At 31.4% G+C, this 11,571-nt stretch overlaps 2 protein-coding genes across 5 annotated transcripts; both read left to right on the forward strand.

Annotated features, from left to right (window-relative positions):
* The first annotated feature begins 257 nt into the window (after positions 1 to 257).
* Positions 258 to 812, forward strand: LOC140182177 (uncharacterized). The gene has a single exon (XM_072228305.1). It carries the CDS (start codon positions 258 to 260, stop codon positions 810 to 812), a length of 555 nt encoding a protein of 184 aa, XP_072084406.1.
* A 4,836-nt stretch (positions 813 to 5,648) lies between these two features.
* On the forward strand, positions 5,649 to 11,241 carry LOC112775705 (PHD finger protein ALFIN-LIKE 3). Of its 4 annotated transcripts, none has more exons than XM_025819529.3 (5): positions 5,649 to 6,056; positions 6,687 to 6,719; positions 7,520 to 7,748; positions 7,980 to 8,115; positions 10,680 to 11,241. In XM_025819529.3, the coding sequence occupies exons 1-5, from the start codon at positions 5,960 to 5,962 to the stop codon at positions 10,947 to 10,949; spliced, it is 765 nt and encodes a 254-aa protein (XP_025675314.1). In that variant the 5' UTR covers positions 5,649 to 5,959; the 3' UTR covers positions 10,950 to 11,241. The 4 variants fall into 4 exon arrangements, with proteins under 4 accessions (XP_025675314.1, XP_025675316.1, XP_025675317.1 ...); XM_025819531.3 differs by having other exon boundaries at positions 10,683 to 11,241; XM_025819532.3 differs by having other exon boundaries at positions 5,652 to 6,032.
* Positions 11,242 to 11,571: the final 330 nt, after the last annotated feature.

Genomic DNA, 11,571 nt, shown 5'->3' on the forward strand with positions numbered 1-11,571 from the left:
TGTGATACTACTGATATCTAATAGCATTAGCAACCCAGAGCGTGTTTGAAATGTAACTTGGACATTATTAGCTGATGGAATACTATATGAGAGGAGAAAAGCTTTAAAAAATCAAGATATTTTACTATGTCTTTTTTTTATATCAAGATTTTATTCTCTTATTATTTTTATTTTTATTAATAATATTAATAGTTTTATTTTGGAATTACTTATTAAATATTTTATAAAACCACTATGTGCTTTTGCTAGGACTAAACATGACTGATGACGAATTGAAAAACCTCTGCCTTATTGAGATTAAGAAGATACTCAACAGCAATGCGAGATCTTTAAGAGACTATCAATCAATGCCATATACTGAAATGTCTGATGTTCGCCTTTTTCAGAATAAGCTAATAGAGGAGGAGTTAGCATATGACACAAATGCGTTGACTCATACAAACTTATATACGGAACAAAAGATGACTCATGAGCAAAGGTTAGTATTCGATGAGATACTTAATGCTGTTATTACAGACTCTGGTGGTTTTTACTTCCTTTATGGGCATGATGGGTGTGGTAAGACATTTATTTGGAATGGACTTTCTTCTGCTATTCGGTCTAAAGGAAAGATTGTTTTAAATGTCGCATCCAGTGGAATTGCGTCTTTACTCCTACCTGGTGGCAGAATGGCTCATTTTAGATTTTCAATACCCATTACAATTACTGATGAATCTACTTGTAATATCAAGCATGGCAGTTTGAAGGCTGAGCTGCTCATCCAAAGTAGCTTAATAATTTGGGATGAAATTCCAATGCTCAATAAAATGTGATTTGAAGCACTTGATCGGACGCTCAGGGATCTTATATCAGTTACCGATCAACATAAGACACATCAACCATTTGGTGGTAAGGTTGTTGTTCTAGGAGATAATTTCAGACAGATACTTCCGGTGATTCCGAAAGGGAGTAGACACGATATATTGACATCAGCTATTAACTCATCCCATCTGTGGTCGTTTTGTAAGGTTCTGAAACTGCATACGAACATGAGGCTTCTAATGTCTTATTCAGATCAAGATGAAGGTGAAATGAAGAGATTTGCTAATTGGATACTTGATGTTGGAAATGGAAATATTGGTTCTGTTGTTGGTGATGAATCAGAAATTGAAATTCCAGATGATCTATTGATTACAACTATTGATGACCCTCTCTTTCATTTGGTAGACTTTGCATATCCAAATTTGTTGCAAAACATGTCAGATTACAGGTATTTTCAGAGTAGGGCAAATCCTGCACCCACGCTTGAGAGTGTCGAGAAGGTAAACGATTTTGTCTTGACAATCTTTCTAGGGATGGAAAATGAGTATTTGAGTTCTGACATAACATGTCAAGTTGATGAGAATGAAGATGTACAACAAGAGCGGTTCACACCAGAGTTCCTAAATGACATCAAATGTTCGGGACTACCCAATCACAAGTTGACTTTGGAGCCAGGAGTCACTGTAATGCTACTGCAAAACATAGACCAGACTTCAAGTTTATGCAACGGGACAAGATTAATAGTTAACGAACTTGGCAGCAACGTAATTGGAGTGACGGTAGTGACCGGTAGAAATATTGGAGATAAAGTGTACATTCCAAGAATGAACTTGATCCCTTCAAATTAGGAGTTGCCATTTAAGTTTCAACGGAAACAATTTCCATTAGCAGTATGCTTTGCGATGACCATTAATAAGAGTCAGGGTCAATCATTATCACATATAGGACTTTACCTGCCAAAATCAGTGTTCACCCATGGACAACTTTATGTTGCTTTGTCAAGAGTTAAGAATCGCAGTGGCCTCAGGGTTTTAATTCTAGACGAAGACGGCAATCCAAAAGTAATCAACAACAAATGTCGTGTTCAAAGAAGTTTTTAATAATATTTAGGTAAGAATAATAGTATTTTCATTTTAATAGCATGTTATGATTTACACTTTTGTATAAATATTTACTATAGATATAACAAATTTATCTATAACTCTGTTTTTAGATTTGAGATGAAATGTGTAACAAGAAGCACAACATCATATGCCAATTACTTTTCTACTGAAGTTAGTAAAATACTAGGTTGTCGATAAATTTTTATTAGCCTTTTGATATAAAATTTAGTGTAAAATTGACATGCTATTATTACAGTTATATATGTTCTTATTTTTTTTATGTCTCCCTCCTTATGGTTCAAGAATATTATAGACTTTAAACTCTTCTATTTGTTTTTTACTTTAAATAAAGATAAAATAGTATATTCAGTACGATTATTATATAATAACAATGATCGTATTATACTAAACTCAAAAAATTTATAATTATAAAATATTATTTTTAATTTAACATGTCAAATTTAAATATAAACCCGTACATCGCACGAATTTAATACTAGTAATAATTAATAAAGATTCAAGTACCGTTGGAGCAAGATGAATTCAAATCTAATTTAGCCAACGTCACTTTAATGACTCGATAGCTTATCCAAAATGTATAATACCGAACGAATAATTATTGTCTGAACAAATTCTTTTAAAATGAGGAGATCAATACAGTAAAAATGATAATTTAATCATAATTAAATAAAAATATAAAACTTACACATAAATACATAATGTTAGTTATAAGCTTATTAATAATAATTAAATTTTTATTTTTTTATTTTAAAAATTATTTTTTGCTATTTTTTATTGGAATAAAACTCTATATTCAAGCAAAATACTTAACCAAGTTGTTATAACAATTTTTCAAATCACGCATTTTTTTCTTCTTTTCCTTCTCTTCCTTCTTCTTCTTCTTTTTCAATATTGCATCTTCTTCTTTTTATTCTTTAAGTAATTTTTTCACTTTTTATTCAAATATGAATCGAATTACTAATAAATTAGAAGCAGGAATTTAAAATAGATCAGACAGAAATAGATCATCGTGTTTAAAATATTGAATGATTCAAGTTTAAATTAGTTGAATGGGAGTGATTTGAATTTTTTTCTGATCGAATCAAGTGGAGTAGTGGACGAGATTTAGATTATTCAATTTTGAATTGAATGGAATGGAATGCAATTGCTAAATTCAGTTATATATGTACACCATTTTCGGTTCATTTGGTATTGTATAACGGTTTCGTTTTAAAAATATATTCGATTCATTTGAGACGCAGGTGTTTTTACATTCGAATTTATATCGGTTCATTTGGTATTTTACAATGATTTCGCTTTGATAATATTTTCAGTTCATTCGAGATGCAGGTTTTTTGAATTCAAATTTATATAATGGATAATTTTCGGTTCATTTGATATTATACAACGATTTCGCTTTGATAATATTTTTGCTTCATTCGAAACGCATGTGTTTCTGAATTCGGATTTATATAATGGGCAATTTTTGTTTCATTTGATATTATATAATGATTTCGTTTTGATAATATTTTCGGATTCGAAACTATTTAATGATATCACCACAGAGAATCAAAATCAATAAAGATGTTAGCAAAATGTTACTGTTGTTGGTGATGATGATAACGAAAGAGAAATATAACGAAAAAGAAAAAAAAAAAAAGAAGAAGACATAGAAGAAAAACCTATGTGTAGGAATTTGAAAGAATGAGGAGGAGGAGGAGAAGGAAGAAACGGAGAAGGAGAAGACGAAGACTTGAAACAAAAAAATTGCGTTATTGAAACGCGCGTGTGATACACGCTGGTGTAATAAAAGTGATTTTTGTTGAATTTGGATCGACTTAATTGCCAAAAACACTTGAATGTGTAGTTAAAATGGTTTTATTGTGCTTTGCCAAGTGATAAGCATAAAGCGCTTACTTATCCAACACACTTTTTAAAATTACATTTGAAGGAGAGATTGAGACTGAAAGATAAAAATTGAGAGATAAAGACAAAATTAAGATTTTATATTATATTTAGTATAAAATATATAAAATTAAATTATGTCTCAATATTTTATTTGATTTAAAATAAATTTAAAGACTAAGAATTTGTTTGGGTAAATTTTTAAGAAAAGATTTTTCTTCGAATTATTTTTTTTTTAAAGATCTTATGAAAAAGTAAAAGTAATTTTATGTTTGGGTATCTCATGCAAAAAGATCTTTTTATTTATCAATTATGTTTGGATATAACAATATAAAAGTACTTTTCTGATTATTTATTACATGAAAAACATCTTTTTTTTTTTAAGAAAAAAGATCTTTTAAAAAAAGATGTAAATTACAACTTCTCAAAATAGATATTTTTTTATTTTTTAGTACTTTTACTTTTACTACTAGAAATTTACCAAACACACTAAAAAATAAAAAAAAAATATTTTTCATTAAAAAAATATTTTTTTTATCAAAATAATAACACCGAAACAAATACTAAAATAACCAAAATTACTTAATTATCTTTATTAATTAAAAAATAAAACAAAATAAATTTTAATTCCATTCTCCTTTCTCTTTTTTTTTTTCTTTTTTTTTTCGCTCATTTTCTTTAAGAATCATCATCATATAATCATCACCATTAGTAGAATGAAAGAAAGAAAAAAAAAAATGGGGCCAAAATAAAGCTATAAAGATTATCCAACAAAAGCAACATTGAAACAAAAATTTTAGAAAAATACTAAGAAAGCATTAGAATTTATTATTTTTTATAATCACTTAACTATTAATTTAATTTTTTTAGTTTAATCTAACGATATATTTTATTTTATATTTTTAAATATGTACTGATAATTAAAAATAATACATTTTAACCTTTAACATTTTTCTAAATTTTAACAGTTCTTTGTATAACAAGAAATTGGAGAGCTGAAAACAAGGGTAAAACGCTGACCATGGCTCCGATTCGGTTTGAGAAGGACGAAAGATAATAGAAAATTGAAAAAAAAAAAGTTATTTGGATATGTGTCTCTTTCGTTGTTTCAAAAAGACTTCTTATAATGGCTGCATCGGTGCAATGTTAGCCCAAGGCCGACGTCTGTAGTAGTGGTTGCGGCGGGAGATAAGGGAAGTGCTACATTGGTGCGATAATGGGAGAGGAACGTGGCATTTGCCATTTGTGAGGGTAAAGTTAGAATATTAAAAAATCAATGAGGGTATCTGAGAAAATAAATGTTATTATAATTTTAGTATTTTTATTATTATTTTTTAAATTTTAGTTCCATATATTTTTATTTTTTAAAAATATTAAAAAATTTTTTATATTTTAAATTAAAATTTTAGTTTCAATCACTAATTATCAAATACAATATTAAATTTTAATTCTCTGGTATCATTGAGGCCACCGGTAAACAAACACAGTCTAACAAAACTCGAATAAATCATAAGTAAAACAATGTTTGCAATAAATATGTAAGCCTTAAAAGTGCAATCAGAATAGTGATTAGGAAACAATGTTTATTTCCAATTTTCCATGGACGTGGGTATTTGAAATTTGATTGTTTGCACTTTGCATCCAAGCAGAGTATGGTACTCGCTTCACCACGCCGGCTCATGCGTGACCTCATTATTTTGTTTTTGAATTTACACCCAACAAAATAATAATAATAATAATAATAATAATAATAATAATAATAATAATAATAATAATAATAATAATAATAATATATTATTATTATTATTATTATTATTATTATTATTATTATTATTATTATGGAGTTGTCTTGTGTGGGCTTCAATTTGCTATTTTGCTTGCAGAGGCACAAAGCAAAGGAAGCCACCACCACCTCTCTCTCTTTTCTCTGGGAAATTCGCTTAAAGCCTCCCTTTTCTCCCCGTAAACGACGTCGTTTCACTCTCACTCTACTACTTGTATTTTTTTGTTTCCTTTTCTGATTTCGGTTTCAGTTTCGTTTAGTGTGAGTGTGAGACTCTGAGAGAGAGAGAGAGAGAGAGAGAGAGAGAGAGATAGAGAGAGAGAGAGAGAGTGAGTGTGAGTGAGAGGGAGGTGCAGCAGAAGGAGCAATGGACTCGCGAGCTCAGTATAATCCGCGCACCGTGGAAGAGGTTTTTAGGGATTTCAAGGGTCGCCGAGCAGGTCTCATCAAAGCCCTCACCACCGGTATCCAATTTAGTTATTTCTTTTGGGTTATTTTGAATTTTAAGTTCTGTCTGTGCTCAACCCTCTTTACTAGTTCAAGTAATGTGCTCTGTGCAAAATCCTTTCTTTTTGATTTTGTATTCTCATTTTTCTTCTCAATGGGTCAACGAAAATTTCCACGTTTTGTTAACATGGATTTTTGGATTTGGTTATTGCGATTACCTCTAACGTTCAGGAGTGTAGCTGAACATTTTAATTTTTCCTTTTTTTCTTCCAAAGAAAATTCATGATTTCGTGATATTCATGTTGTGGCATTTCTTTTCAACTTTTAGAATGGTTACTTTTTTTTTTTTATATAATTTTTCCTAAGTTGTGCTTAACTTGGACTTGTTTTGTATTTGTTGCGGTTTGTACTTTGTAGAATGTGTTAACCCGCAATTGCTATCAGATGCACTTCTTCTTCTAGATTTTGTTTTTATTGATTTTTTTTTGCTGATATTTTTTTTATTTGTATTTTTGTGTAAACATGTTATCTTCTTTTGGATGTGAAATTTGTTACTTAGTTAAAGCATTCAGCACTTTATTTTCGTACTCTTGTTAATTAGAAGTGTTTTGACGCGGATGAACATTTTCTGCTTGATCGTGTTGCAGATGTTGAAGAATTCTACAACCAATGTGACCCTGGTTAGTTACACTCCTCTTTTTCACGTAGTTTTACTATGTGTTATTATTTGTGTTTTCAATGATATTTTCATTATTTTTAATTTTTTTTCAATTAGTTAAAGCTTGAGGGAGGGCAAAAAAGCCCTTGGACATTGCTTTATAGCCTGATTCATTATGATATTTGGAGGATTGCTATTTATTTCTTCTTTTTGGCTCATAATGTAGATTTAGTTCTTATTGCTCTTTGGAGTTTGCTTTTGGTTCCTTGAGCACTTGTTTTTGCTTTCCTCTCTTTTGTAGATGCACCACCATTGATCTAATTCATCTGTACTGTCTGACTAAGGTGTAGCTTTAGTTCTGTGTTTCAATTGAAAAGTAATTGGTCTCTGTCATGTGTTAGCTTTGAATACTGACACGGCAATAGTTTAAAATGTAATGTGCAAATGACAAAATGTCACTAGGGGTTTTCTTGGACTTGGTGTAATATTTTTTCCCACAATTTTTGTGAGTGGTTATTCTGTTTTAAAAAACTTGGTTATCTGGAACCTCAGGATTCACATTTGCTTTGCCCACTTGTCCTACCATTAACCCTTGACGTATAACAAAGGAGATATATATTATGCAGCCCTTTAGTTTCATATAGAAGTAGTGTATAAAAAGGATTACAAATAATTATCTTTGGTAGGGTATTATGGTGTTATTTGATCCATTTAGTTGACCCGACCAAGCAGGATAAGTCTTTGTTGTTGTACAATATCCTCTTCTGTTTTAGTATTTCATGCAGCATTGTGGTTTATATATCAATTACTTCTTTCTTTCAGAGAAGGAGAACTTGTGCTTGTATGGCTTTCCTAGCGAGCAGTGGGAAGTAAATTTACCCGCTGAAGAAGTTCCACCAGAGCTTCCCGAGCCTGTGCTGGGCATTAACTTTGCCAGGGATGGCATGCAAGAAAAAGACTGGTTATCTTTGGTCGCTGTTCACAGCGATGCGTGGTTACTTGCTATTGCCTTCTATTTTGGAGCCAGATTTGGGTTTGATAAAGCTGACAGGTATGTCTCACTCTAAAGCATAAATATTTTCTTAAGTTAACTTGGAACTATGTTTTGGGACTTGAGATGTTCTTAAGTTAACTTGGAACTATGTTTTGGGACTTGAGATGGTTGGAACTTGAAAGTAAGATAACATTTGGGTCCTGCTTGTCTGGTTAATGGCATTGTTGCAACTTTGTTTATGTTTGCCATTCATTCATCCATGAAGTTATGAATTACCTTGTAATGCAGGAAACGCCTTTTCAATATGATTAATGAAGTGCCCACAATATTTGAAGTTGTTACTGGTGCAGCCAAGAAACAAGTGAAGGAGAAGTCTTCAGTTTCGAACCATAGTGGCAGCAAATCAAAGTCCAACTCTAAAGCAGTAAATATTTTTCTCCTTGCACTTACACATGGAAATTATGTATTTTTTGTCTGTGCTTGTTTCTTTGAGCATGAGAAACTCATCTAGGTTTTTCCTGTCTGTTGATACAGGATCCCTTTAAAATTGAGTAGTCCATGAGTTAGTTAATTTTTTTATTTATTTTTCGGGGTCTCAGTAGAATTTGAAAATAATGGAAAGATTGTGGAAATTGAAAGTGGTGAAAGTATGTGCAGCTTATGCATTGAATATTTATCTATCTTGGAAGGTGAATGCATCTTCTTTTATAACTTTTATCCCTTTCAAATAAGCTTTGTTCTAAATGACTGAGTTGTTTGGTGAAGAGGGAATAACTGTTTCATTGACTGTGCTTACTGCTTTAGTGTTGATACTTTTCAATACATTCAAAAGAAAGATGATTTAAGAAGCAAAAGTTGGTTGTGCTGGAAAATTTTGGAAGTTGTGGTTAGTAGTATTCTTGTGATTCAGTAGGCTGTGTTTGGTATGGGTTTGTTTGTGACTTAGTATTTTTGAGGGGGAAGGAGGGAAATCCTGTAGTATAAATTCCTTACCTTCCTCTCCCCTCCAGTATCAAATTCACAAACTACCTATAAGTGTCTCAAGACAGAAAATAAAGAGACACCGAAACAATTGTTGTCTCCGCCCCAATTATCCCCAGTCTTTTAGTTTATCCAAAAAATAAAAATAAAAGTTCCAATTATTTTAGTGGACTAAATTGTCTCCTGATGGAGACATTTTTGTCTGTTATTTTCTGTCTTCTCCAAATGGAGAGTACAGAAGGGAAGGGAAAGGTTGATTGTAAGATGAACTGAACACTTTAAGCTCTTCCTTTTTGTCTCTTACCTTCCAAAATCAAAATTCACAAACACACCTGTGAGCCAAAACAATATAGAAAAGCAGATTGACATGTGTGCATGTCCACATAAGATGAACTGTATCCCTGATATGCTTACTGTGTTTTACTGCTGACATTGCTCATGGATTTGAAAGAAGAATGATTAAAGATGAAAAATTGGTTGCACTGGAAAACTTAAGAGGTTATGGTTAGCACTTAGCAATATTCTTTTCTCTGCCCGAAAACATACAGCAAATCCAATTGTCATGAGCAGCATGGGAACATGAAAATTAGAAGTTTATATGAAGTATGAAGAGAAATTAATGCAGCTGTAGTAGCTAGAATGGAAACAATATATGTTTTGACCTCTCCCTTTGAATTAAGCTGTGTTCTAAAAGGCTGGAGTTGTGTTAGGCTGGGTTTGGGAAAGCTTTTTCAAGAGGCGAAAGGCCGAAAGCACAAGCACCTAATTTTGCGTTTGGTAAAGTTAGGGGTGCTTTTGAAAGCACCTAAGCGGAAGCTTTTTAAAGCTGGCTTATGCTTATCAAATTTTATTTATTTTCCCACTATTATATTGCCATTGAAATCCTTATATATTTCTAACTTCTCATTCTAACATTCACAAATTTTAACATAGTCTTCATATATTTTTTATTTTTCAACCTAATCTTCACATATTTCTTATTTTTCAACCTAATCTTCACAAATTTCAACACAAATACATCTCTATCACATATTAGGTATGAACTTCTATCTATTTATATTATTTTTTTGTGAGTACTAACATTGAATTACATACAAATTTTATTATTGACTAATGATAACTCTATTTATATTAGTACAATCAAGTAAATATTTAAACTATTAGTCTCTAAAATTTGAGTTAGATAATTTAGTATTTTTAATGATGATGTTTAGGTTAAATAAATGTTCATTATATAAAATTTTAAAGTAAAAAAATTAAAGAGTTTATTTATTATATTTATGTTTTTTATGAATTTTTCATTTTAAAATTATTTTATTTTAAAATATTATATAAAATTTTAAAGAATTTGAAAAAATAAATTATTCTTCGTTATAAACGTGTTTATTATAATTTTTTTAAGTTTTAAAATCTGTTTTACCAAATACAACTGTGGTACTTATGCTTATTAAAAGTCATTTTTAATTTGATTTGACCAAACGCAAGTGTTGCCGCTTTTAAAAAGCTGTATTTTAAAAGACAGCTTTTATAAGATACTTTCAAAAAATAAAAGCTTTATCAAACCAAACCTTAGTGAATATTACACAATTCTATACTAGTGATCATGCTTATGCAATAAAAAGCCAAATGATCTAAGATGAAAAAACATGGTTGCATTGGTTAAATTCCTGTATGCTATGGACTATAGTACTTAGAAAGATGAACTTTGTTCATAGAAAGTTTATAGCCCTCAAAAAAGTGTAGTCATTTTTATATTGAATAATATTTTGTATTTGGGCTTAGGGCTGCCACACATGTTATGAAATGGGGAAATGAAAAAGGAGAATAAAGGATCTGAACGTGTTATCTTAGTTTATCTCTGAATTGGAGTCACTCAAATGGACTATGAACTAGAAAGTTTATTAGGTGGTAGAGTAACATGTAAATTACGTTATAGGTGATGTATCATATTTGTAGCTTTTAATTTTCAGATAGTTTTTGTTTTCCTCTAACTGTTGGCTTGTGTAGCAGCGTGCTCCGGAACCACAGGGTAGGCAGCAAAAGGCATTGCAAGCAAAAGATGAGGACGATGAACTGGACGAGCAAGAAGACGATGAACACGGGGAAACCTTGTGTGGGGCATGTGGCGAGCATTATGGCACCGATGAATTCTGGATTTGCTGTGACATTTGCGAGAAGTGGTTCCATGGGAAATGCGTGAAGATCACCCCTGCTAGGGCAGAGCATATCAAGCAGTACAAGTGCCCATCATGCAGTAATAAGCGAACTCGCCCCTGACATCAGCAAGTTACCATCATTGATTGACAAGCCTTTGTTGCAGTCTATGCTTGTTTTTCTGTTGAATCCTAGGTGTTGCAGTTAATGGATAATTTCTATTTGACTCTTGTAGGTTTGCTTTTCTAGTCTGTAGAGGTTTTTCTGAGTTGGTTATGTTCATGTCAGCTGCAATTCATTCATAACTTGTCTTCAATCAAGCTGTAGCTTATGCATTGCTGACTTGGGAAGCTGTAATCTTTTCCCGAATCTTAGGGGAAACCAGGGAGTAATGATTATAAACATTTATTTAAAATTGTCTACTTAGTTATTTTCTGCCTATTAGAATGGATCTTTGTAATGAGCAAATTCACTTGATTTTGTCTTGTTTAATTTTCATCATTGAGATAAGAAAAAAATGCTGATGAATTTGTTGGACAGAGAATTGAAGGAAGTTGCTATAATGAATAAGCCAGCCACATTGATCTAAGAATGTGTTGCGGTATATTTTCTCTCCACAACTTGCACTAGGTTGCTGCATTGGGGAGTAAATAGTTGCTTATTGGATAAAAAGGAGTTCATAATTTGAATTTTGCAGCGGGAAAGTAGGGTGTCTAAAATGAGCACAGCAACTTGTGTGAGTTAA

Source organism: Arachis hypogaea, chromosome 19 (assembly GCF_003086295.3).
Source record: "Arachis hypogaea cultivar Tifrunner chromosome 19, arahy.Tifrunner.gnm2.J5K5, whole genome shotgun sequence".
Lineage (NCBI taxonomy): Eukaryota > Viridiplantae > Streptophyta > Magnoliopsida > Fabales > Fabaceae > Arachis > Arachis hypogaea.